Here is a 27,930-nt window from a genome sequence, read left to right on the forward strand (position 1 = left end):
GTTCTTAGCATCCCCTTTCCTCAATACCCTAACACTTTTCCCTACAGTTTTCCCAACAGTACAGATTCCCTGAGGCTTCAGGCCTTCCAAAGAAGCCTCAGGGACCAATAAAGCTTCCTCTGGGGAGATAACATAGGTCCGAAGCCACCCAGTGAATGATCTAGGCATTCAAGTTCCTAGCTTGAAGCTTCTAGTGTGACCCAATGGACCAGCCTAGAACAGCTGTGTCTCCCCCACCCCACTGCCCCCCACTCACCATGAAGTCAATGTTGCTATCTTCATTCCGGAAATACTCCATCAGCCTCTCAAACCTGTTCTTCTCACCACACACCTTGCAGGGCAAAAGGCAAAAACAGATGCTGAGTTAGGGTGCTAGAGGATGTCTGTGTCCCTGGATACCCCCAAGTCACTGGGACATCATGGGAAAATTTTCAGTCTTAAAGCCAGAGAGACCTAAGTAGAATGACACTCAGCTCAGCTTCCTCGTCTGTAAAATGGAGATGACCAAACTCACACCATTTAGGTCACTAGGTTGATGGGAAAAGAGTACTTTGTAAATCTTGAAGCTCTATGTAAATGAGGATGTTGACGAGTCTTCTTTAAGTGGCAGGACTCTGACAGAAGAACCATTTATTCTATCCCTCTACTGATTTCTTCTTCTTCAACTAGGGATCTCAAGGTATTTTTCCTTCTAGGCTAGGAAATGGAGGGGGGCACATTTTTACAAGGTAGACAAGCAGCCCTGTTTTACAGGGGGAGAACGACTCAGCTGTGACTGAGGCCTTCGACATCAGGAAAACACACACACACACACATCTCTTGTTCTCTCATAACTTAAAGCTGCTGAATTTTGAAGTGTTCCTATATTCTCTGAAACATCAAAGGATCATAGATGTACAACTACAAGGGACCTCAGAGGTCCACAAGACTGATTCTCACATTTAGCAAATAAACTCAACTGGGTGACACAATGTTAAGACTTGGAATCAGGAATTCCTGAGTTCAACTCCAACCTCAGACCACCCAGTTGGGTGACCCTGGGCAAGTATTTAACTTTGTTGTGCCCAGTGTTCTCATCTGTAAAATAGTGATAACAACAGAACCTACTTCCCTGGATTGTTGTGAAGATCAATGAGAGATTATCTGTAAAGCACTTTGTAAAGCTTAAAAAAACACTTTTAATTAAGGACGAAGGAGATGAATGATTTATTTGGGATCAAATATCTATTAAGTGTCTAAAGTGGGACTCAAAGTCAGGTCTTCCTGACGCTATACACTATCCCACACAGAAGCTGCTACTCTGAGTTAGGTTAAGAGGAAGGAGGAACTGAGCCAAACTTCCTCAGTTCCTCCTTCTTCTTAACCTGACTTGGCCGGCCCTCTCCATTCCTCTCTCCTCCTGCCTCCTGGGGAGCTCTAGGCTCTGTGAGTCCAGTCTGGTCATCTGATACCATGCTCAGAACCAGAACCGCAGGCCCAAGCTGCATTCAGAGAAATCGATGTCCTCGGCCATGACCTGAACAACCCCAGTCAGGAGAGTTCGTCCTGTTCTCCCTGAGAGACCAGGGCGCCAGTCTGGGTACCATTCCAAGGCCTGAATACTTCATGGGCATTGCTGGTTACCATGGTCCCCTCTGTAAACCTCACACTGAACTCCTTCACAGCTGGGCCAGCCCTGCCCGCCTCTGGGTTCCCTTTTCTAGGCTAAAGTGCCAAATTCACAGAGCAGGCAGAGAGGCTGGAACCCCCTGGGGCTTGTGGTCACCAAGAGTGCCAGGGAAATCTGTAGTCAGGACTCAATTCTGTCTGCTCCATTTACTATTACATATTACTATGACTTTAAGGCAAGTCAGTGAGCCTCTCAATGAGAAGGTTGGACTAGTTGATCTCCACAGTCCTTTCATTTAAAAACTTATAATGAAAGAAATTAGATGGGGAAATAGGTATAGTAATACCCTGTTGGTGGAATTCTGAAGTGGTCCGCCAGCAGGCAATTTGGAATAATGCCCCAGAAGCTATTAAATTATATACTCCTTAGAGCACCAACCCTGAAGTCAAGAGGACCCGAGTTCAGATCTGGCCTCAGACACTTAATACTTCCTGACTATGTGACTCTGAGCAAGTCACTTAACCCCAATTGCCTCAGCAAAAAGAAAAAAAATTATATACCCTTTGACCCAATGATATTGCTACTAGGTTTATGCCCCAAAGAGATAAAAGAGGAAAAGGACCGATAGACACAAAAATATTTATAGCAACAAAAGACTGGAAACCAAGAGGTGCCCATCATTTGGGGAATGGCTGGGCAAGTTATGGTACATGAATGTGATGGAATGCTATTGGGGGGTAAAAAATAATGAAAGGGATGATGGTTTCAGAGAAACCTGAGAAAACTTGTATGCAAAGTCTGATGCATTAAACTGATGAAGGAAGCAGAAGGGAGCAGAGCCAGGAAAAATATACCATAAAGATATATGACTTTGGGAAGTGATCCACACAATGACCAACCACAACTCCAGAAGATTCATGATGAAATAAGGTTCTTCTCTGTTGATAGAGAAGTGATATACTCTGAGAACTTGGGGGGGTCTAGCTAATGAGGGAATTTGGGGACAGCTAAGTGGTGTGATAAATAGAGCACCAGGCATGGAATTTGAAAGATTCCTCTTCCTGAGATCAAATCTGGCCTCAGAGACTTACTAGCTGTGTGACTTTAGACAAGTCACTTAACTCTATCTGCCTCAGTTCCTTTATCTGTAAAATTAAGGAAATGGCAAACATTTCTAATATCTTTGCCAAGAAAACCCCAAATGGGGTCACACAGAATTAGACAGGACTGAAAAAGACTAAACAACAAAAAATAAGGGAATTGTTGTGCCTGACTATACATGTTTTAATATGGGTTTTGTTTTTCATGCTTTTTCAATGATGGGGAAGTGGACTTTTATTTGAAAACAAAATAAAATTTAATTTTAAAATCCCTACTCAATCCCACAGCAGGGACCCTCTCCTCTGAGCAATCAAAAGTCAGTTCCATGAGGGTTCTGAACAGTGGGTAGTTATGTCTCAGAAAAATAAGATTCAATGCCTGGAGAGGCATTAGAGGGAGACAGAGCAGACCAAAACCCTCCCTAACTGGGGAGAGGGGGAAAGTGTGGACACCCATGACAACATCTTACACAAACATTCATGTATACATCTTGTCTTCCCTTTCTGGAATGTAAGCTTCTTGAGGGCAGGGGCTGTTTCACTTTTATTTCTGGGTCCCCAGAGGTTGGCTCAGCCCTGCATGTAGTAAGTGCTTAGTAAATGCTTGTTGATTCATTATCTGATTACCTGATCCATAGATCAGGGGCCTTCCCCCAACAGTCTGTAAGTAGGGCAATTGTACTCTTCCCTTATTTCCCCTACACAACCACCAGGAAAACCCATACCACTCCCCCAGCTATGAGTCACTGTACCTCCCCTCCCATATTCCATTTTTCTCCGGAGGCTGACAATTTCTCAGACACTACCTAGCTTGGATGTATTAATAGCTGAGCACAGGCAGAATATGGGGGAAGGAGACTAATGAGTGCCAGGAGATGACTCCTTTAAAGGAGCAGACTTTTCTAAAAAGGAAAAAAAAAGTTTGGGGGGGGGGGGTAGAGGGAAAGGGGAAAAAGAGGAGAAGGGAAGAGAGAGAAAAGTGGAGAAAGGGGGGGAAGGAGAGAGCGGGGAAAAGAGAGGAGGCAGAGAGACAGATGGGGAGAGAGTGAGGAGGGGGAAAGAGATGGAGAAGAGAGAGAGGGAAGGAAGCAGGGGGAAAAGAAGAGAGAGAGGGAGGGAAAGAGAAAGGGAGAGAGGGAAAGAAACAGGGAGGGAGAGAAGGGGGAGAGAGGGAGAGAAAAGAAAGGGATGGAGGGAGGAAGGAGAGAGAACTTAGTTCCCCTAGGAGCAGAGAAGGTTAAGCCCCACCACAAGGGACTGAGGAATTGGGAATGACTCAAGCTAGAGGCAGCAAGTTCAATCATTGAATAAGGTTTTGATTAGGAAAAGGAACATCAAGGGGAAAAATACTGGCTGTGTAATTTTGGGCAACTCAATTAAGCTCAACAGGACTCGGTTTCATCATTTGTTAAAAAAAGAAAATCAGGTGTGATGGGATGAGCTCTGGGGTCCCCTCGAATTCTAAATTCTTTGATTAACCATTTGGGGGTACTCACAGGTTTTGGAGTAAGAGATTAGGGACAGAAACAGGGAAGGGGGAACAGGGCCACAGGATGGAGCAAAGAGGAGGTGTCTTGGAGGTCTGGAGACCTTCTAGACCCAGCCTTGATTCACCCTCTTCTTCCCAGGCCCATTCAAGATCCTAAGTGGGCCTTTACAAACTAAGTCATCCTCCCCCACCCATCTGCTCCATTCATTCACTCTCCTCGGGTTTCCCATACACTTGCCTCCAGAATCCATACTTCCCCATGTCTGATATTTTATGGGACAAGCCGGGATGAGAGGTGTCTCGCTCCCTGGTCAGACTGAGGGCTGCTAGATCTCCCTCACCAAATGGGGAGCCCTTGACTATGGAGACTGCTTCCTCCATGGTCGAGCTGGGAGCTCCCTCCCTCTGCATCCAGGGCACAGATTGGATCATACTCTAAGTGTGGGGCTGGAGGGGCCTAGAAAAATGCAGTAATGACCCCAAGAAGAGGCTCTCAGACCCCACCCAAGCCTGTTCTCCCCCAAATAATCCATCAAGGCAGGGAGGTAGTGAGAGCCAAAGTTTGAATCTTGCCTCAGACCTTTCCCAGACCCTAGACAAGTTATTCAGCCTCTCAGCCTCAAATGTTCTCATCTGTAAAATGGGAACAACAAAAACACCTAACTTACAGCTGTAAAGATCAAATGAGGTAATACATACGAAGCACATTATAGAACTTTCCTTGAGGTGCCCGCTAAAATGCTAGCATTATTATTGTTAATAGATTACTAAGATACTAGCAACCCCAGGAGGCACTGTGCTAGGTATAATGAATAAAACAAGATGTAAGTGCCCTGGTTCTTAGCTGAGATAGGAATTATGACTTTTTGAGACTAGGAAATCTAAAACATTCCCATTTATAGATGGTATTTTAGTCTCCTTGCAGGGAACCTGACCAAGGCTACACAGCTAGGAAGGTAAACAAAGGAGTGCCAGGTTCTGACCTGCTGCCCCACGAATCTCTGGACCCTCGAGCCCCACAGGATGTCAACAGCCAAGGGGCAGCAGCGGCCCCAGACTCAGGCCTTTGCCTAGAGGACAGGTAGGTAGCCAGTCCCTCAGCCTGCCCCTCCTTGGAATCCAGGCCTCCCAGGCCCAGGACCAGGATCTATTACAGAACCCCCTCCCTGCCACGGCCCACCGGAGTAAGGCCGGGCCTCCCCCGACCAGCCCAGAGCGGCAGGAAGGGGGCTGACCGAAGGGCGGGGGGCCGCCGTACCTCTTTGAAGTTGTCAAAGGCAGCCAGAATGATCTCGTGTCCCCCCCGCACCAGACACACGGCAGCCAGCAGCTCCAGCACAAGAGCCTTGGTCCTAGAAAGAGATTTGGAGAGAAACGTGAGCCAGGCTGGGGAGGGAGGCTGGGGCAGAGAGAAGCAGGGCACTGGGTGGGAGCCGGAGTCCGTGAAGGGGACACTCCAGGGCAGTGGGGTAGCGGGCCGAAACGGCTCACCTGGGACTCTTGTTGTTGAGACTCAAGGTGATCTCGTTGACACAGGCGGGATGGTTCATGACAAGGCTGAAGCCAGACTGGGGAGAGAGAAGCATCCATCACTATAGCATGGTCCATCCCACAAAACTCCCAGATGAAAACACCACGGGAAATGTTTAACAAAATAAATAAAAGCACAATGCAGAGGCGCCTAGGTGGTGCAACTATGAGAACACTAGTCCTGGAATCAGGGGGACTCTCAACTTACCACAGGGACCTGTGTACATAGTGCTAGGGTGAGTATTCCCATTATACAGATGAAGACTGAGGCTCCAAAATCTGAAAGGTTCTGCCCAAGGCCACACAACTAGTATTTGTGTCGGAATCAGAATCTGAACCTAGACTTCTGACTGACTGAGTCAGCTCCTTCTTTGTTCCCTCTTTGGGCAGGAATATGGTCTAATTTCATCCACTTTCTACCTTCCCCCTTCCACCTCTAAGTAAATTTTTCTGCAGCGACCCTCAGTCACTCACTGTCAACCCCTCATGAGTATAGTAATCACCAAATCTCATTCAACCTCTGCTTGAAGACCCCACCAAGGGGTAGCTCGTGCTCTCCTAAGGCCTCCACTTGCACTTTCTGGAAGTTCTCATATTAGAAAAATTTTCCTTCTATCAAGCTTAAATTTGCTTCTTGGCAATTCATTGCAACTTGTTCTGATCCCTTAAATCCCGAGCAGAACGGGTGTAATCCTTCTTCCCCATGAGCATCCTTTAGACACTTAAAACATCTATGGCCTCCCCTCCACCTCACAGTGTTCTCTTTTTTTAGGTCACCTAGTCCCAATGACTAATTAATCCCAGCTTCTTTATATAGTATCTCTCTTCAATCTCTTGCTTCAATCCAAGTGCCTGTTCTTTTATAGTCATTATTCTCTATCTAAACATCCCTTTATCTTTTTAAAGGCCCTGAACTAGGTATTATTTAACCTCCTCTAGTCCAGGCTAAATAGTGCTACTTGTTCTACCTATTCTCAATAACAGTTAGGTTCAGGGACATGCTGGAGCCAGCTCAAACTGGCTCACATGAAAAAGCTGATTGTTAAATTTCCAGTGAGAGCATTTTCACCTTGGAAATCAACAACTGCTATAAATCAGGGATTTATTTATTGTTTATTGATTCTCTAGTCTTTAAAAAATAAGACCATAGGCAATGAAGTAATATCAAAAAAATTTACAACAAATTTCTCCAATAAAGGCTTCATTTCTAAAATATATACCAAGTATATTTCTCAGTCATACTTACAAAAATAAGATCTATAACCCAACTGAAAAATGGTAAAAAGATATGACCAAGAAGTTTTCATAAAAAGTAATCAAAGTTATCTAAAATCATATTTTAAAATGCTCTAAATTACTAATGGTTAAAGGCAAATTAAAAGAACTCTGAGGCACCACTTCACACCTACCAAAAATGACAAAAGTTGGAAGGGTTGAAGGGAAAATAGGTATATTCATGGAGTAATAAAACAATCATTCTGGAAAACAATTTAGAACTGGGCCCAAAAGACTATAAAACTATGAATACCCTTTGACCTAACAATACCACTATTAGTTTGCACCCCAAAGAGATCAGAGAAAAAGGAAAAGTACCCATATATACAAAAATAATTATAGCAACTCTTTTTGTGATGGCAAAGAATTGGAAATTGAAGGGTTGTCTATCAATTGGGGAAAGGCTGAACAAGTTGTAGCATATGACTATGATGGATATATTGTTCTGCTATAAAAAAAGAAATGATGAGGGAGGTAGTTCCAGAAACAAACAACCAAAAAAACATGGCAAGACTTATATAAACTAATTCAAAGTGAAGTGGATTTTTTTCCACTTCATTGTGCACAATAACATCAATATTGTACAATGATTGACTGTGAAAGACTTGGCTATTCTGATCATATGATGATCCAAGATAATTCCAAAGGACTCATGATGAAAAATGATCCAACTCCAGAGAGAGAACTGATGAACCCTGAGTGCAAATTAAAGCATAATTTTCTTTATTTATTTTTCTTTTTTTTAAATATAACTAATATGGAGATGTTTGCATGATTTCATGTATAATTGATATCATATTGCTTGCCTTCTCAGTGAGTGAGGGAGACGTGGGAGGAAGGGAGAGAATTTGGAACACAAAATTTAAAAAGATTATATAAAATAATCTTTTGTTTATTAAAATAAATAGGTAAATATTAAATAAAGAGGTAATAAATTTTAAAATATTTTAAGAGACAGAAGTCAATAATAAAGATTGTACTTAAATGTGTACCATGCATATTTTATATATAAAAACATATATTTATATAATATAATACATATTATATAAATATATTTATACATATATAATTTTTTTCTGGAGAGTCAACTGTTGAACATTTGCTAGCATACCACTCCTTGGCTTCCAACCTTTTTACCTTCTTCATTCCCAGGAAAGGGGGTAGAAAAAAATGGCAGATGGCTGGAGAGAGTGTGAAGCTGACAGAGAGTGTTTAAATAGAATTCCGGTATCTCCCTTCATCCCCAAATTACAACAAAATGATATGAAAACTATGATGTATTCCACAGAGCTATGGACTGGGACTCTGAAGGCCTGGGTTCAGATTCTGAGCTTCTTAGTTGAATTATAGACGCTTGTTTAAAATTATGAGGGATAGCATCAACTATGTCACTGACCTCAGAAGGTTGTGAGGATCAAATATAACATATGTAAAGGAAGACAGACATTTAACCTATGAATTCCTTGGCCTAGGGAACTCCTGAAAGCAGACAGATCCTTTAAAGCAAAGATTACTTTTGAGCTGATTTTTTTTTATTTTTTTGCACAGCATGATGGATAAAGAAATATGATTAGAAGAATTGCACGTTGAACCTATATCAGATTGCTTGCTGTCTTGGGAAGGGAAGAGGTGAGCCAGGAAGGGAGAAAAATTTGGAACACAAAAGTTTTACAAAAATGAATGATGAAAATTATCTTTGCATGTATTTGGAAAAGTAAAATACTATTTAAAACTAAAAAAATAAATAAATAAAGCAAAGATAAGTATCTTCTCTGCAGCTCGTGGTCATAGTATCCTAGAATACCAAGTTATATGATTTACCCACAGTCACATAGCTGGATAAAAGGACTTGAACCTAGAGCTTTGGTTTTCTTGGCTCTACCAGGCATAAAAGAAGTGCTATATAAATATTAACTATTATTATTTTTATTTATATAACATATTATATATTTTACATAATAATTGTTATTATGAAGGAAATTAATGTTTGTTATTATTATTATTGTTAAGCATCTGCTATATACCAGGAATTTTGCTAAGTGCTTTTATAAATATTATCTCATTTGATCCTTACAACAAGCCTTGGAAGTAGGTGATATTATTATCCCCATTTTACAGTTAAGGAAACTGAGGCAATCTGAGGTTAAGTGACTTGTCCAGATTTATCCAGATTAGTAAGCATCTATGGTTGATATGAATCAGTTCTGTCTGACTCCAGACGCAGTGATCCATTCATTGTAAAATATGGACAATAATAGCACCTACCTCATAGGGTTGTTGTAGGGATGAAACTAATTTTGTCAAGAGCTTTAAGCTTTAAGCTAAAGCACTATACAAAAGGTTTCATTCTTATGCATATTAAATTATTATTACTGTTTTCTAATATTATAGATCATGTCTTCTCACCTTATATTACATTCCCCATGGATTCCCATAAAATTTCCACAAGGGGGTCTGCTAGATCATCCTAGTCCCTTGACATTACCCAGATTATCAATGAAGAACATGGTATCTCTGTCAATTATCCCTTCCACAAGGTCAACCCAGATCCTCTTCTGGCCATAGATGTATTCAGATGCCATCTCCCACAGTCTCGTGCACAATAGCTTGCTGGTAAAATGCTGCAGTCTTCCTATCTCCTCCCTGGGCCTCTCCCTTGTTCTTTGGGTAACCCACCATTTAATTCTTAAGAGAGTAATGAAATTCCATGACTCATAGTCAAAGAGCATCAGAAGTTTAGAATCATTAAAAACACTAATTTCCCAAATGCAATACAGCACATTTTCTTCTTCCTGTCCAATTCTAGACCCAGGTTAGTCTCCATCAGTTGTGTCTATCCAAAGTATACATGCATATTTATGCCAAACTCCTTTGGATGATTACAGACTTCATTTAAGAGGCTTTGCTGCATGCTAGGACTTACTGCAATCAAACTGTTTTGAAACTGTGTGATTCACAGTTCCTTCTACTGCCTTTTCCTGCCACTCTGACAAAGTCACTGCTCAGAGCTAAGGGCCATTTTGCATTCTTTTTGTTTCTTGGGTTGCCATGGCCAAACGATTTCTAGCTGGGGGCCAAGCTTAGAGCTGATAAGCTTCTGAACTGGTCCTCTGGATCATATGTGAAACACTTCTCTCTCAGTAGGCCTGGTTAGAGGTTGGGTTCTGCAAGCACAGCCTCTAATAATCCAGAGGCATCTCCAAAGCAAAGATGAAGAATTAGAGGATTTTTGCAGAATGGGGGTAGGTAGGAAGATAGAGCGCAGAGGGCCCTTTGGGAAGAATTTTATTTACATGTATGTAGATGTATGCATGTATACATATGTATATTTAGATTTAAATATTAAATTGAACATTTTATTAAATATCTATTTGTATCAATATATTTTAATATGTTATTATATTCCACCATAATCCTCCTCTGATGTGTTACTATTATATAAAAGTGAAACTGGGTTCTCCAAGACCAAGTAGGTCAGCAGAAAGTAAGCTCTGGCAAGTCCTATGGAACTTGCCAATAAATTTCAGCAACAGGGAACATCTGCTGTTTGAGATAAGTACTGAGAGGCTCATCACCCATGTGACCACGGCAACCTCATCATCAGTATCACCTCCTGTCACCATTATCCCAAGGCTCTACTGTCCCAGAGCCTTAACAGGAGCCCTTCTCCCTCGGGCTGAAACCCACAGGCCGGCTTTTGCCTCTGCTTGGGAAGGGGTAGGGTTCTTCCTGGTGGTCCTGACTGTGGCGGACAGGGGCTTCCCCAAGAGCTGGGGCTGAACAATCTCCATCCACCCCCTTTCTAGCCACAGGCCAGGCTGGGCTCACCTGGTAATTCATGATTGCACGGAGACACATGATGCACACGTGGACGTCGTCCTTCTGGCTGACAATGCGGGAGTTTCTCAGGGTTTTCCGACTGTGAGCTGGGTTTAGCCTAGGCAATACAAGACAGAATCTCTTGGGACCCCTTTCCCTGGCCCTACTACAGCCCAGAAGTAGCTCTAGGATGGAGATCCCCTTCCTCCTCCCATCAATTACCAGCCAGTCACTGCCCAGACCTAATTAGGACCCCTAGACACTTCACTATTTTCTGGAAAAGGACAAGTTGCCCTCTTTTACCCAGACATGTCAAACCATCTTCTGGGGGAGATCTTGTTCAACTCTATAGGGAAGAGATTAACTATGAGACCATTTATGCTAGTATCTTGTAAACTCCTTGAGGGCAAAAACTGTCGCCTTCTGTCTTTATATCTCCCAGCATCTAACTGGAGGTAGGGATCCAGCGGTAAAAAGTAGGTGCATAATAAATGTTTTTTGAAGTGCTTATTGATAGTTTCTTCTCTTCTTATACTTTAACTTATAAATAAGAAGATGGCAGGAAGAGAGGAAAGATTTTTGGTGTTTAGGGTCCTGGCCTCTGCTATTTAATACCTGACTAACCTTGGGCAAATCAGCTTCCTCTTATTGAGTCTCAGTTTCCTTATCTGTAAAACAAGGTGGAGTAGACTAGATGGACTCTAAGGTCCCTTCCCAATCTCAGTCAATGATTCTAGGAGACAACTATTTGAACAAATTTATGTGTCTCTCTCTCTCTCTCTCTCTCTCTCTCTCTCTCTCTCTCTCTCTCTATCTCTCTCTCTATATATATATATATATATATATATATATTTATATTCATGCCTGGCTCTAAAACATGAAATTAAGTACGTTTGCATCTGTTCACCTACCAGACCCCAGAAATCCCCTGTAAGCAAGAGATGGGCTGTCTGATTTACCCTTTACAGTATCCAGCTAAGCAGGATGGCAAAGGACCTTGGTGCTTAAGCAAGTTTGATAGGCACCAATAATCAATTATTGGCGACCTCTGACATAAAGGGAGTAAGTGTTGCCCCTTTCTTTGTAAACCAAGAGGTCTTGAGCTGAGCATCCATATAAGTCTGATCCCCCCAGCCAAAGTGGTGATGGAGAACTGGGATTCAGTACCCAAATAGCTGAAAGGACAGTCTCTCCTTCCTACAATGACCCTGGTGGCAATGCTCCCAGATTTGGGATGGGGGACAGCTCAACGACAACCTCCCAACGATGCTAAATTAGGAAGATGACAGCTTCTATTTTCCTGCCCCTCATGCTAGAAGTGACCCCCCAGGGAAGAGAGACAGGACCCAAGCATGCACCCCATTCCTGACAGAATGTTACATACCGGGGAGAAGGGGGACATCTAAAGCAGCAGGAGAAAAGAAAGAGTTAAGAAGGAGTAAGAAAAGAGTCTCAGTAGAAGTCTTCCTTCCAATTCAACATTTATGATTTTATTATTAGGCATGGGATAGCTCTCCATCACCAGGCCGGAATTAACCACCTGGCACAACCACTGCTGCCAACCCTCCCTTAGTTGCTTTCCTTCCATCATCCCCAAGTGCCCAGCGAGCATGGTTTATTATTCCATATCCATTCCCTGCAGTTCCCAAATATCTCAAAGGTCACCTGCTTCCCGCCTCTGGCCAAGCAAGACAAGGATGTCCCCCCAGGCACTTCTTGGGCAGGCTTCTAAGGGCTCTGAATGCTCACCTCAGAGAGGTCCTAATCAGATCAGATCAGTCCTAGTTACCTGACAGTCAGGTGGCGACCCTTGCCCTGGGACAGGGAGGAGGAGGAGGAGGAAGGTGGAGAGCCCTTGCCGAGATCTTCCACTGACTGGTCCAAAGGCTTGCTCTTTTCTGGACTGGGGCTGCCATTATCCATGCTCTCCATGTCATACCTGTGGGGCAGATGTACTGGTGAGCACTTTACAAACACTATCTGATTTGGTCCTTCTAGCCACCTGTAAGTGCTGTAATTATTCCCTTTGATATAATTAAGAAAGGCAAACAGGGCTAAGTGACTTGCCCAGGGTCACACAGCTACTGAGAGTCTAAAACACTCAGATGTTCCTGCTTGCAGGCCCAGGACCACCCAGTTGCTTCTGATGGGGATGCTGCTGCTGATAACAACAACTAACAGTTAAGCAGCACAGATGATGGGCCAGGAACTATGCTAAGGACTCCACAAATACTATCTCATTGGTTTCTCAAGACAACCCAGGAAGGAGGTGCTATTTTTATCCTCTTTTTACATTTGAGGAAATTGAAGTAAACAGAGCTTAAGCCCAGGATCATATAACTAGTGAGTGTCTGAGGCTAGATATGCACTCACTGCCTCTGGCATTATGGAGACCACACAGGCACTACAAAGAGACAGAAAGAACCTTATTCCTGCTTATCCAATCTTATGGATGAAGAAACTGAGGTCCCAAAAGAGCAGGGAGGATATGCCCAGTAGTAACAATTTGTATTTTACTTATTTTCTATGAGATATTTCTCTTCCCTATCTATCTAGATTTTTTCTTATTTTTAGATTGTCTTTACTCACAAGCCCCAATGGGATGAAAGCTCCTTGAGGACTATTTCGTTGTGTCTATAAATCTCCAAAACAGTGTCTGGCACATAGCAGAAGCTTAATAAATGCTCGAAGAAAAAAAAATGCTTGAAGGGATACAGCTCTGGATTTGAACTCAAATCCTCCAATCATCAAATCTATGCTCGTCATTAAGGCTCAATGCCATGGTAACTACCCTGAGACTGTGGATTATTCTCGGGTCTCTCCATTGCTATTTCTCACACCATCCAAGAACAGGGCCCTTGGTCCCATGAGAGTGGATTGAGTGTAAATGTATGTTAAGGATATGGGAGTTGGAGGGAAAGGCCAAAAGAACCACTCAGGCTTCTCTGCTAGATTATACAGGGGATAGACCACTGGTGTTAGAGTCAGGAGGACCTGAGTTCAAATTGTGTGACTGTGGGGAAATCACTTCACTCCAATCTCCTCAAAAAATAAAAATAAAAAAAAGGAATGCTTGAGCACTAGCCCAAGGCTTGAGGTGGAGGGAAGGAGGATATAATGTCAGAACTGTTACCTACCTTCACGATCTCCTGGGTGGGTAAAAGGGGGCAAAAAGCAGATGAAGAAAAAGTCTTACGTGACTGAACACTGGGCGAAAGCCAGGTACTCCAGCAGCACATCCAGGCCCTGGTTCTCCTCATTTAGGAACTCCTGAACCCACCTATTGGAGAAAGGACATAGAACAGAGAGGCAGCTTCCTCAGAAGCTGCTACTTGTCCCTCCTTCTTCTTCCCCAAACCTAAGGGCCCAGTGAGGTGGAGAAGAAAGGGAACAGTTCAGTGCCATCCTCCAGCTCCCCGAGGAAACTGTCCTCATGGTGCCTCCCAGGCACAAGACACACCCTGGCAGTGAGTTCCAAGCACTAGTCCGTGGCAGGAAGTTCAGAGCACAAGGTCTATTATCATCCCTGCTTGGTATGGAAAGGGGGGTCTAGATAGATGGAGAAGAGAAAGAGTCCCTCCCCATCTCCTGCTGGAAGAAAAGGGAGGGAGGGAAGGCACCCCCAAGTCTGTGGCAGGATACAGAGTGTGCAGTAAATTTTAAGAAAGAAGTTCTTAACCAAAGGTTCGTGAACTTATTTTAAAAAATATTTTGATAGTTGTATTTATTTTGAAAGTTGTATTTCAACAATATATGTCGTTTCCTTCATAATCTTATGTATTTTATTTTGTGCATTTAAAAACATTAATTCTGAAATGGATACAAAAACTTTACTAGACTGCCAAAGAAATCCATGATATACAGAAATGGCGAAAAATTCCTGTTTTCAATGGATATAATTCTTCCCTCTCCCTGCAATACAGAGACACCTCAGCCTGGAACAAGGCTCTGACTATGGGTGAGAAAGCAAGAACAAGGGATCTAGAGACTTGCACCTTAACTCAGGGGTCAGCCAGATCTGCTGTGACAGGGGAAGTCCAGAGGTCCTCACTCACCCAATGTGGTTGGTCCTCAGTGAAATCTCCAGCTCCCGAAGGACTTGTGTGGATTCCTGGACTCGCCTCTTAAACTATAAACCAAAGGCAGAGGAAACCTGGTAGGTAGGAACCCCAGTCTGTCCACCCTGCCTCTTTTCAGAGTTCACCGAGGTTCCTCAGATGGCAGCAGGAAAGCAAACACACACACAAACATTCACACACACAGTCTCTATCTCTGTCTCTTAAACACACATATAAACATAATCTCTCTCTCTCTCATCTTTTTTTCTCTTTCTGTCTCTCTCTGTCTCTGTCTGTTTCTGTCTTTCTCTTTCTCTCTCTCTGTTTCTGTCTCTCTCTCTCTCTGTCTCTTTCTCTCTGTCTCTCTCTTTCTCCCTTCTCTGTCTCTCTCTCTGTCTTTGTCTCTTTCTCTGTGTCTCTGTCTCTCTCTCCCTTTTCTGTCTCTCTGTCTCTGTCTGTCTCTTTCTCTCTCTCCTCTCTCTGTCTCTCTCTCTCAGTCTTTGTATGATTCTCTTTCACACACACACACACACACACACACACACACACACACACACAGCCTGGGGTTACCTCTTTTCATGCTCCTGCCTCCCTTTCCTCCCACCTCCTTGTGAGTGCTAGGACACTGGCCCCAGCTACGGACCAGCACAGATTTCTCCTATTTGTGCCAGACTCCTCTCTCACTTGTACATACACACACATGCCTCCACACACATTCTCTATTCCTGGTGCCCAGGGTGTGAGAGAAGCAAGACCATATAAGAGGAGGAAGATACCCCCAGGTTTGTCATCCAATCAGCTGTCACCTTTCTGCTGACTCCACCTGTCTCCAGGTAGCTCTTAAGCTTTTGGATATAGGCAGCTGGGGGGTTCTTGACTTGAAACCGCTCCTGGAAGGTAGGGAAAAGAAAGGGGGAGAGTCTTTGAGTGCTTCCATAGCCCGGCTATACATCTGCGTTATCCAACACACACTATAGAACCCACCTGGAGGCCCCAGGCACAGATGGGGAGAGCTGAGCAAAGGTGATGGAGGGGAAAGGAAGAAGGGCATAGAATGATAAAGTCTGAGCTAAAATAAACCTCAGTGATCACTCCAGCCAAATTCCTCATTTTACATATGAGGAAACAGAAACCCAGAAAAGCTAAATGATTTGCCAAAGAAAAGTTGGGGGGAAAAAACACATAAAATGAAAAAACAAAAACAGAGGATCTGACATCAAAGGAAATGGATTCAAAGCCTAATATTGTCATTTACTATCTGTGTGACGTTGGACAAGTGATTCAAGTGTTAGGGCCTCAGTTTCCTCATCTGTAAAAGGAAAAGACTGGGCTACATGACCACAAAGATCCCTGAAAGCTCTATCTGGGCAGCAAACTACATGGAGCGCTGGCTTGGAATCCAGAAAACTGACTTTGAATCCTGCTTCAGATATGTGTGACTTTGGGCATGTCTTTATTTCATCTGTAAAATGGGAATAACAGTAGCATCCATCTCCAAGAATTGCTATAAGGATCAGATGAGTTACTTTAGATACTAGAGTGGTTTGCATTCCCTTCTCCAGTTTATTTCACAGATTAGGAAACTGAGGCAAATAGGATTAAGTGACTCCCCCAGGGTCACACAGCTAGGAAGATTTGAAAGCCCAGCATCCTACCCACTGGACCACCTAGATGCCTGCAAACCTTAAAGAGTAATATAAAAGCCATTCATTAAAACTGGTCCTATGAACACAAAGAGAGGATTTGAATTCTAGTCTTCTGGCTTTAAATCCGGGGATAATCAGTCATAATCTGTTCTGCAAGAAACCCTAGATCTGCACCTGTGAAGGAAACGGAGGTGGGAAGGGAAAAAGAAACGAGGGCATCCAGGTGCGTGAAGCCTAAAAAAGGCAGGCTCAAAGAAAGGGACATGAAGGGCGGAAGGGGCCGTTCGTCGTTGTCCCTCAGTCCCTTCTCTGAGAAACAGAAAGGAAGCCAGACTCATGACATCAACTTGTATCTGTCTCAGCTTCTTGTGTGGTGAAAGTCCCTGCGATCCTGAATTGGACAGTAACAATTGTTTTCTTGTTTGGTTTTTCCCTGAGGCAGTTGGGGGTAAGTGACCTGCCCAGGGTCCCACAGCCAGGAAGGGCTCCGTGTCCGAGGGCAGACTTCAGGGCTGGCGCTCTCCCCCCGTGCCTCCCAGCTGCCCCCTGAGGAACGGTTCCTTAGGCAGATCTCTAACACTCGTTTCCCCTGCTTTCCCACCCCATCCCTGGCACTCAGCGCGGCCAAATGGCACAGCCCTTTCCCTAGCACTCGGGCCGCCCCTTCCCAGAGCTCAGGAGGCCAGAGGCCCTTGTAAAGGAGCAGGGGGATAATCCCAGTGCTCTCATCGGTTAGAAGGGAATACCCATGCTTAGGATGCTGACTTTGGTGACTGTGGGGAAAGGCTTTTCCTGGCTCCGAACCCCCCCCCATTCATATTGAACTCAGATAGATATAATTTATATGTGTATAAACCCCCCGGACGTGCGTGTGCGCGGAGGGAGAGGGCGCTGTTTAGTTGAAAGGGATGTTGGAAAGCGCGCCTCACCTTCACCCTCCGACCACACCCTCGGCCCCAGGAAAGCCCTAGAGGCCTTGCCTTGTATGGCCGGGAAACACCGCTAGATGGCTCCCTCAAGCTTCCCCACGCTGCCACCTCGGGCAGTGGGCCCAGATGCCAGGCTCCTCCTCGGCCCAAGGGCGGGGCTCGGGGCCAGGGGGGGCAAGTTCTGCAGCCCCCCTCGGCCCACCTTCCCATGGCCCGGGCGGCGCATCCCTAAGGCTGGCGCTCCTGGGCCCCTCGCCTTCCCAGTGCCTTCCACCCCCTCAAGCCATCTGCCCAGCCCAGGAATGGCAGCTGCAGAGGTCTCGGTAGGCAGAAAGCACCCCCCCTCCACACACACTCACTAGCTGTTGCAGGCCCCTGCCTGGGGACGTACTCTCAAGCTAAAGTATATTCCCAAGTCATGGGGACCCATCAGAACCTTGGCCTACTGCCCAGACCTGCTTCTAACGGGACTGGCCCACGCCCACCCCACCCCCGTCCCTTTATGCCAGCCTCTGCCGTGCCCCCAGATCTGTGAGTCGGGACCCCCGGTTCCCAGCTCGGGCCCTTGCCAACCATCCCCCCCATCCCACCCCCCATGGAGATTCTCAGCAAAGCAGCTCCACCGTGCCATTAGCAGGAGAGCCAGGACCCAGCCCTAGGTCCCCGGGGAGCTTTCCTTACTCAGCCTTCCTCCCCCCCAGCTGCTTGCTGGGAGAGAAGGCTCCTTTATGTCTCTCCATCCCTCACTGCAGAGGCCTTGCCAGCCCCTCCCTCCTGAGTAACTGCTAACAGCAGAGCTGACGGGCAAGGGCAGGGCAGAGCGAAGATAAGGGAAGTATCAAACAGGGGAAAGGACCTCAGTGTCCCCCTCTGTAAAACAAGGATATCAGCACCTACTTCCCAGGATGGCTGCAAAGATAAAATGGTTCTTTGCAAATCTATATAAATGCTATCTGTGCTATAAGTGCTGTATAAAGGCTAGTCATTCTCACTTATCACTCTCTGAAGCACATATTCTGATACAGCAATAACTAGAAGGTATATAACTTCATATAACTCTCTCTCTCTCTCTCTCTCTCTCTCTCTCTCTCTATATATATATATATATATATATATATATATATATGTAAATAACTCATATAACTATAAGATATATAACCTCAAAGAGATTCAAGAAAGAGGGAAATGTCCCACATGTACAAAAATATTGCAACAATTCTTTTCTTAATAGTCCTTTTAGGGCAGCTAGATGGTGCAATGAATAGAGCACCAGCCCTGAAGTCAGGAGGGCCTGAGTTCAAATCTGTTCTTGGATATTTAATACTTTAATATTTTAACACACACTAGTTGTGTGACCCTGGGCAAGTCACTTAACCCCAATTGCTTCAGGGGAAAAAAAATTAGTCCTTTTAGTAGCAGCAAAAAGCTTACAAATAAGGGAATACCCACCTGTTGAGGAAGATCCACACCAATTATGGTGTAGAAATGTAAAGGACTATTATTTTGCCATAAGAAATAACAAAAATGGACAGCTTAAGTCTGTATGAACGGTTATGGAGTGAAGTAAACAGAGCTAGGAGAACAATACGTACAATAATAACAATATTACATTTAAAAAAAAACTAAATCACTTTGGTGATTTCTTCTTCAAGGCACTGATCAAGCCACCATTCCAGATACATAAAGATGAAACATGCCGTCCTCTCCTGATGGAGAGACGGCAGACTCAAGAGGCAGAATGGACTATACATTTTAACCAACGAGGGAATTCACTTTGCTTGACTATGAGTACTTGTTTTTAGGGTTTAATTTTCCTTTTTTGTGGTTTAATTAGCAAATGGAGGATGAGAAATTATAGTAGGAAAGAAGGAGAATGCAAAGCATTCTCCCCAAATAAAATAAAAATCACTATCTTGTGCAATGGGAAGCATTCTTATCCACATTTTACAAATAAAGAAACTGAGACTGAAGGAGGTCAGATGTTTGCAAGGAAACTTCAGATCGAAATCTGAGTATTCCGACTTCATGTCAACTGTTCTTCTACCATGGTAGATCTTAAAGTCACCCTCTGCTCTTCCCCAGACCCTTGACTGAGAGAAGGCTTGGGTCTAGCTGTGTAACCCCGCTGGGTGACTTTGGAAGCTGGGAATGGGCTGTGCCAGTGTGGTGGTGTTCTGCGTCCTTAGAGAAGGTGCCCTCTTTAATGAGAACACTGAGCTACCAGAATATTGGAGCAATGCTTCTGATTGCTCTCAGGGCAGCCCTGAGCTCTTCAGACTAAATGTTCTTTATCTAACCAGTTAGTGACTAAATTGGTGCTCTATATCTCATGGGGAAAGTTGGGAGGGGGGGATTCCTAAGATCTGCATAAGTCACTCCACTCCAGGCTCTAAATCTAGGTCATAACTCCTTCCCTCCACCGGCTATCCCTCCCACCAGACTTTTTGTTTCCCCTCATCATACCAGCTGAAGGACTATTAGAGCTTCCTGCCCTGCTTCTACCCTCTCCCATTCCCCACTCCCTCTTCCTCACCCCCATATCCCATAGGGGAGGGTCCCACTTTGCTCTTACCTGGTCACAGATCAACTCCCACTTTTTCTCGCTGTCATACTGACTCAGAAGCTGTATCTTATCCGGGGGCAGGTTCATACAGTTCTGCCAGGGGCAAAGAGACAAATCAATAGAAGTATTAGTGGCTGGGGAAGAGGAACAAGTCAGGGGAAGACGGGCAAAGACAGAGTCCCCCCCCCCCAAGTCTGTGAGGAGGATCCCACAGCAATAGAGCCTAGGGTGAAAGGGGAGGTGGGGCTTCAGCTCCCTCAAGGACCTGTTCTTTAACCTTATAGGCCCCAACTTCTCCATCCCTGACTCAGGTACGGCCTACTTTCTTCCTGACCTGGTGTGAGGACTATGCTATGTATAGGGGGCCAGCCCTGCCCATGGGCCGCCTAAACACCCTTGTGCACATGTGTGTAGCCCCCCATACCTGCCCAAACACTCTCCAGAGTATCATTCATCTTAACCCCCAGCAAACTACTCTGAGGAGAGCCTCCTCCCCATCCCTCAAATCCCAGTGCTCCACTGTAGGCTTTTCGGGGTTCCTGAGGGGTACAGAGTCGCCATTTTGCTTGGAAAATGGGAGAAGCTCAAGTCTGGGGAGCTGAGAAAGGTGAGTCATGGTTTCTCATGTGGGAAGGGGGTTTTGGAGAGGAAACACACCCCACAGGAAATAAGACAAGCCACCGGGCCGGGGCTTTCAGCTTCTTGGGTTTGACTTAGCCCCTACCTGGGAATTCCCTTGGGTGATGTTGCCCTTAGAAATCTGAGTCTTAGAGAAAAAAAGATCAAATGGTCTCTCTCTCTCATCCTCCTTCCATGACCGACCCTCAGTGGAAAAATCTGCAAGCTGGATTTACACTCTCCTGCTTCTAATCACAAGGGCCTCTTTTCCCCGGGGTTGCTGAACTAGTTGGGCGTTATAGGGACCACCCGATGAGGAACTCTAGGGGACCCAAAGGCTTTTCAATAGCCCGGAGGGCCAGGCTCATTCTATCTCAAAGGTCAAACAGAAATTTAAACTCCCAATTTGACATCCCTAAAGAGAACTCCAGGTCACAACTCTCTTTTTCTTCCTCTGCTCCTCCCCTACCCAGTGTGCCATCTCCCTTTGACCATGTACATTAAGTCCCCTTCACTTAGATATACCCCTAGCAATCCATTCTCACACACACACACACACACACACATATACACACACATCTCTGCTTCTTTGCTTATATCCACATCCACATCCCCTTCACTTACATATTCCCTAACCACCCATTCATATACATGTATATAAACATCCCCTTTGCTCATATCCACATCCCATACACACCTCTTTACTTGGTACGGTGCAGAGAATTTAACTGGAGCACCTAGTTTCAAATCCTAACTCAGAATCTACCTTCTGTAGGACCCTGAACAACCAACCCCGTTTCCTCATCTGTAAAATTGGAACAAGGGGTTAATAACAGTCCCTGCTTCCTGCGGTTGTTGTGAGGAATCCATAGGATTAATGTCAACTCCTGGCAAACCCATAAAGTTTTGTATGATTGTTGGCTCTTGTTATTGTTGCCCAAAGGTTATCCCACACACACTCCCACATACTAATTCTCTTGAACATCCCACACACACAATAGCGTCCTTATGTACACATACAATGCTCTCACACCCGTACTAATGTTCTAGTATACACCCCGGGAACATCAGTGCTCTCCAACTTACATGCCCCATACGGATTCCCACACACTGCAAAATCCCAAAGTTTTCATGAGTGCAGATTTTATCATGAGCCCTCCTGGCCTGGCCCCCTTACAGCCCAGAAGTTTCTCTCTCTCGCAGACCCCTCTGATTGTCTGGGTGAAGTCTATGGACCTCTTCTCAGAAGAACGTTTTTAAATAATTGAAGGAAATGCTCAATAAATGTTAAATTCTAAATAAATGAAAATAAAAGTTTGTTTTTTTGCCCATTCAAGTTCATGGACACACTGAAAGCCATCCATAGACTGCCCCTTAGAGAAATGTAAAGAGACCCCCTTTCTGCCACATGTGTCTGCTCTTCAAGGGGGAAGGGTTTGGGCCACGGCGTCCCATGGAGCCTCTCTCCTCAACCTTTCCAGGAAGACTCAGAACTGAAGTGTGGCCCTAGGGAACCTCTGAATGTTGGAGGGGGTCAAGCCTTCTCCCCAAATCACTGCCTGGGGGACTGTCCTCCTGATAACAGGAAATGATGCCTTTGAGCCGCCATTTTCTAACCGTTCCTCCTGGGCCCACCCCCACAGGAAATGTGGTAATGGTCCAGGCCCAGTGGCCTGTTCCCCACAGACAGACCAGAGCCAGGTTGGGGAAGAGAGTGGGGGAACATCTTCCCTCTCCCCCAGTTATGAAACAGGAAATGACTTATGTCTCCTCTGGTGGCTCTCACCCTGCAACCCCAGGAGGAATGGCCGAGTGGCTGCAGGGCAAGCTTAGAAGCAAAATATTTCATATTTTATATATACGTATATTGGATTTAACATATTTAACATGTTTTGGACTACCTGCCATCTATGGGGAAGGGCCGGGGGAAGGAGAGGATAATCTGGAGCAGGAGGTTTTGCAAATGTTAATGTTGAAAAATTATCTGTGCATATGTTTTGAAAATAAAAAGCTTTAATGAAACTTTTTTTAAATGTTCATATTTCTGCCTAGACTTCCCTCACCACCCAAGACAACCCAAGTCTTACCTATGTCCATCTCACTTCACTGAGAGAGGGCCCAAGTGGGAGAGGAGCCAGACATAGACAGTGACCAACAATTCTAGAAACAACTACGGTGAGATCATTTTATGTGGCAACAGCAAGACAACATGATGATCCATTCTGATGGAAGTGGCTCTTGTCAACAATGAGCCGATCCAGGCCAGGGCCAGTGATTTTGTGAAGAAGAGAGCCAGTACACTCAGAGAAAGGACCGTGGGGACTGAGGGTGGCCGTAGCATAGCATCTTCACGTTTTGTTGCTGTTTGCTTGCTTTTTGCTTTCTTTCTCATTTTTTTCCTTTTTGATCTGATTTTTCTTGTGCAGCAAGATAACTGTATGAATATTATACATATATTGGATTTACATTTATTTTTAACATGTTTAACCTGTATTGGATTGTTTGCCATCTAGGGGAGGGGTGGGGGTCGTGTAATATACATTTGAGGTCCCCTGATTTCAGGGGGGCTTCTGTTCTAACAATAAGTCAGTAACCCTCAGGGACTCCCCCACACTAAAAACAACAATCTGTCTGATTCTGAATAGACGGCTCCTCAATTCATCGCTGACTGATCGTCCAGATTCCGGAGCCATTCTTGTGTTCCCAACCTCAACAAGGGGAAGGAGGGGGAAATTTGGAACACAAGGCTTTGCAAGGGTCAGTGTTGAAAAATTATCCATGTGTATGTTTTGAAAATAAAAAGCTTTAAAAAAAAATAAAGTAACTGTTTTTGGGAGGAACAGGAAGGCAGGGAGAAATACACAGTACCTGGGGGGCTTCCCAGAGATCATCACCAATTTAGAGCTGGAGAGACGATCAGAGATGCCCTGGTCCAATTGCTTCATTTGTAAGGGTAGGAAAAGGCCTACAGAAATAAGGACTTGTGGAGCAGATTCCGAACCCAGGACTTTTGACTCCAGAACCAATACTCTGCCTAGTACACCAGGAAGTCGCCGTTAATGTAGAATGGATACTGGGAGGTGTTGAGCAGGTTTCTCCCAGCATCACCACCAACCCAGGGGAAATCAGGGAGAGCTCAGGTAGGACTTCCAGGCGCGGGGGTGGGGGGAGACATACCCACACAGCCTGCCAGCCAGGCTAAATTTAGGCCCCGGCATCAGAAATAACTCTAATGGAGCCAAGTGCTAATTAGCAGCTGCTGTCCTGGTGTGCCCATAGCTACAATGGGGCATCTCACAGGGAAGGAGCCGCTTCTGTCCTGACTGGGAGGGGGCACAAGCCGGAGACGGCTCAGCATACGGGCAGCGGCCGGCCGGGTTGGGGGGATGGGGAGAAGGGCACCCATGCCCGGCTGGCACTGTCCCCTGCCCGCCACCCCCCCGCCCTCTGAACCCCGGGGACAGGTGCACCTTGGGGCTGAACCCGAGCGGCAGGCCCCACTTCCTGGGCAGGGAATAGAATGAACAGTTGTCCCCTGGAGGGGGAGGGGGGCTGGGCACAGCCAGGGAGATGAGTGTGTGTTCTGAGAAGCGGATACCACAAGTGGAAAATGGCTGTCACCGGAGGAGACCTCGCTAGGAGGAGAGAGAAGGGAAGGGGTGTGAGACTCTGAGAACCCCCTCGCCATTCAAGGGCCATTCCTTTAGGATGAAGAAAAGGAAAAAAAGCACCTGATGGTAGGATTTAATTTTTTAAAAGTAGCATCAAACTTGCCTTCAAAGATCAGTTGAATATATTTTTACCGTGTTTAACATATATTAGATTACTTGCCATTGAGGGGAAAATTTGGAACATAAGATTTTACAAGGGTGAGTGTTGAAAAATTATCCATGCATATGTTTTATTTATTTTTTATTATAGTTTTTTATTTACAAGATATATATATATATATATATATATATATAGGTAATTTTTCAGCATTTACCCTTGCAAAATCCTCTTTTTCAACTTTTCCCCTCCTTTCCCCATCCCCTCCTCTAGATGGCAGGTAGACAAATACATATTAAATATGTTAAAGTACATGTTAAATACAATATATGCATACATATTCATAGTTATTTTCATGCATATGTTTTATAAATAAAAAACTTTAATTTAAAAAAAATCCATTGAAAGAAATGGGCATGTTTAATCTGGAAAAGAGAAGATTTGGGGGAAGTGGAACATGATCCCTATCTTCAAGTATATGAAAGGCTATCAATGAGACAAACTTCTTTAGTACAGCTCCAGAGATTTAGAACCAAGAGTCTTGGATTGAATGTGGAGTAGGCAACTTCAAGGGGTAAAAAGTACAAGAAGTACAGGAAGCAGGATAGCTTTGAGAGCTCCATACTGAACTCACAAGATATTTAAAAATAAAATAAAAAATTTAAAAGACAAGTTGTAGATAGTGTCTTTACTGGGTCTGCATTCTAAAGAGATCAGAAAAAAGGGGAAAGGACCTATCTGTCCTGGTTGTGTGCAAAAATGTTTGTGGCAGCCCTTTTTGTAGTGGCAAGGAACTGGAAACTGGGTGGATGGAGAATGGTTGAATAAGTCAGTATATGAATGTTTTGGAATATTGTTTTATAAGAAACAACTAGCAGGGTGATTCCAGAGAGGCTTGGAGAGACTTACATGAACAGATGCTAAGTGAAGTGAGCAGAACTGGGAGATCATTGTACATATATATGTACATTGTGCAGCAAGATTATGATCAACTCTGATATTCTTGGCTCTTTTCAACAATGGGATGATTCAGACCAGTTCCAATAGACAGTGATAGAGAGAGCCATCTGCATCCAGAAAGAGGGTTGTGGGGACTGAATGTGGATCACAACATAGTATTTTCACCATTTTTTTGTTGTTGTTTGCTTGCTTTTTTCTGATTTTTTCCCTTTTTGATCAGATTTTTCTTATGCATCATGATAAATGTGCAAGAACTGCACATGTTTGACATATATTGGATTACTTACTGTCTAAGGAAAGGGAGGGGGGAAAGAAAAAATTGAAAAACAAGATTTTGCAAGGATGAATGCTGAAAACTATCTTTGCATGTATTTTGAAAATAAAAAGCTATTATTTAAAAAAACAAGCTGTAAAGCCCTATATTTCATGTACAATTCTCCTTTTATGTTTTATCGACTGTGTAGATTTTTTTTAAATGCTCATTCTATTTGGAGTTTAAGTTCAGAATAAAAATAAATTTAAAAAGAAAACGGTTCCCCTTCGCCTTCATGCAAAGGCTGAATTCAGTCAATGATTCCACAAGTCTTTATTAAGCACTTACTACAAGTCAAGCCCTATGCTAAGTACTGGAGACAGGAAGAAAGGCAGAAACTTGGTCTCTGCCCTTAAGAGATACCAATTCTGATGGGGGAGACAATATGCAAATGACTGAGGACCCAGAGGCAGAGACTAGCAAAGGTCTCCAGCACAAGGAGGGATTTTGAGGAAGGTCAAAGGTGAAGGAAAGATGCAGAACAATCAGCAAAAAGACGTGGACGGAGTAGGAGATGGAGTGTCTTCTGAGATGAACAATCAGGTAACTAGTGGGAGGACCTAAACTATAAGATGTACATGTACATTGTACAGCAAGATTATGATCAACTCTGATATTCTTGGCTCTTTTCAACAATGGGATGATTCAGGCCAGTTCCAATAGACAGTGATGGAGAGAACCATCTGCATCCAGAAAGAGGGTTGTGGGAGGTGTATTTACAGGCAGCCAATCAGTGCAGAGATGGAGTGGGCCTGGAGTCAGGAAGGCCTCAGACACTTCCTAGCTGTGAGACCCTAGGCAAGCCACCTAACCCTCAGTAAATGTAAAATGAGCTGGAGAAGGAAATGGAAAACTACTCCAATACCTCAGCTGATGAAACTTGCATCACTTCTGAATTCCCTTCCCATCCCTAACAACTGACCCATGCCTAGATTTCCCCAATCATTGAAGACCCCTTATACGCCCCAATTTGCCTGAGGAAAATAAGATATGTCCCTGGGCACTCCCCCAACCTCGGGCCAACAAATATTAAGTACTTACTATGTGCCAAGCACAGTGCTCAGAAATGGGGATACAAGGAAAGATTCACCCCCAAAGAGTCCCTCCTTTCAAGTAAGTCACATTCTAATCAGACCCAGAGTTCACTATATGAACTGTAGTTCTTAAGCCCTAAGGCAATTTTTCAAGAGGTTTTTAATGAATTTCTTTTTTTTAAAAATCTGAACCACTTTAATTTTTAAAAATATACTGGTTGGGTTTGGCTGATTTTTTTTTTCTTCTTCCTCTTTTTTTCTTTAAAAAAAATTATTTGTTATATGGCACAGCCCTCTGAGACAAGGGAAGTTGAGATGATATAAAAATAAAAGGTATCAGTAAAATGCTTATTTTAAAAATAAAGTATGTTGCTATTAGACACTTGTAGGAGGGCACAGGACAAGGGGAGAAGTGTTGGGAAATCAGACATTTCAAAAGGTTGGGACTCCTTCTAAAGGGAATTGATAACCACGTGCCAAGGAAGAGCAGGCCCTAATCCCAGCCGAGGCACATGGAGCTGCCCACGCCCATGCTGGCACTCTCCAGCCAGGGAGGAGGAACACAAGCAAGAGCTAATGGTGGAATCTGAGGGGAGTATGGGGATGGATGGGAAGGGAGTGGGGAGCAGACCCTCCTCCTCACCCAAGGGGTCCCTTCCAGGCCCCCAAGACAACAGCCAAGGGGCCGGTCCCGAGGCCCGCCACCCCCGAGGCCCGCCACCCCCGGGGACCAGGAACAGCCTGCACAATTTCCTGCCCCACCACCCATCTCCCCAAGCTTCCTGTTGTTGTCTGCGGAGCGCTCATTCATCAGGGAGCCTCCCACCCCCCACCTCTCTTCTCAGGGGGAAGTGAGGCCCCCCCAGCCCCAGCAGAGACACAACCGCCGTTAGCACGGTTACCCCACCCTTCCAAAGTGGGATGCCTCCGGCGTGGGGCCCGGCACCCTCCCCCTCGCGGTTTCCTGCTGACACGCTCCTCACCGGGGGTTGGCTCTGACTGGGTGCCCCTCCCCAGCCTGGCAAAGGCCGCTGGAGGGATCCAACTGCTGGGGCCAGCAGAGTCCCCCTGGGAAATCCTGTGACCCCAGCGGGCCCTTCTACCCTCCTCTATCTCTCAAAGTCTAAGAATCCTTTCCAGGTCTCCCAGTGGCTGGGCTCTGGTCTCCCTGAAAACACATTTGCCATAACATCAACTTTTATATGGAGGATGTAACCTG

General features: G+C 44.7%; 1 protein-coding gene across 7 annotated transcripts in view; it reads right to left on the reverse strand.

Annotated features, from left to right (window-relative positions):
* Positions 1 to 27,930, reverse strand: part of FMNL1 (formin like 1) — a 49,324-nt gene that overhangs the window by 11,233 nt on the left and 10,161 nt on the right. For 2 of the 7 annotated variants that reach the window (XM_031965981.1, XM_031965982.1), the window contains exons 2-11: positions 20,028 to 20,111; positions 15,657 to 15,770; positions 14,878 to 14,951; positions 14,019 to 14,102; positions 12,612 to 12,761; positions 12,207 to 12,224; positions 10,832 to 10,940; positions 5,690 to 5,766; positions 5,457 to 5,550; positions 257 to 331 (exon numbers count right to left, since the gene is read on the reverse strand). In XM_031965981.1, the coding sequence (XP_031821841.1) occupies positions 257 to 331; positions 5,457 to 5,550; positions 5,690 to 5,766; positions 10,832 to 10,940; positions 12,207 to 12,224; positions 12,612 to 12,761; positions 14,019 to 14,102; positions 14,878 to 14,951; positions 15,657 to 15,770; positions 20,028 to 20,111 (879 nt within the window). The remainder of the gene's footprint in view (positions 1 to 256; positions 332 to 5,456; positions 5,551 to 5,689; positions 5,767 to 10,831; positions 10,941 to 12,206; positions 12,225 to 12,611; positions 12,762 to 14,018; positions 14,103 to 14,877; positions 14,952 to 15,656; positions 15,771 to 20,027; positions 20,112 to 27,930) is intronic. The other 5 variants (XM_031965985.1, XM_031965987.1, XM_031965983.1 and 2 more) reach the window with 3 other exon arrangements.

This window comes from Sarcophilus harrisii, chromosome 4 (assembly GCF_902635505.1).
Source record: "Sarcophilus harrisii chromosome 4, mSarHar1.11, whole genome shotgun sequence".
NCBI lineage: Eukaryota > Metazoa > Chordata > Mammalia > Dasyuromorphia > Dasyuridae > Sarcophilus > Sarcophilus harrisii.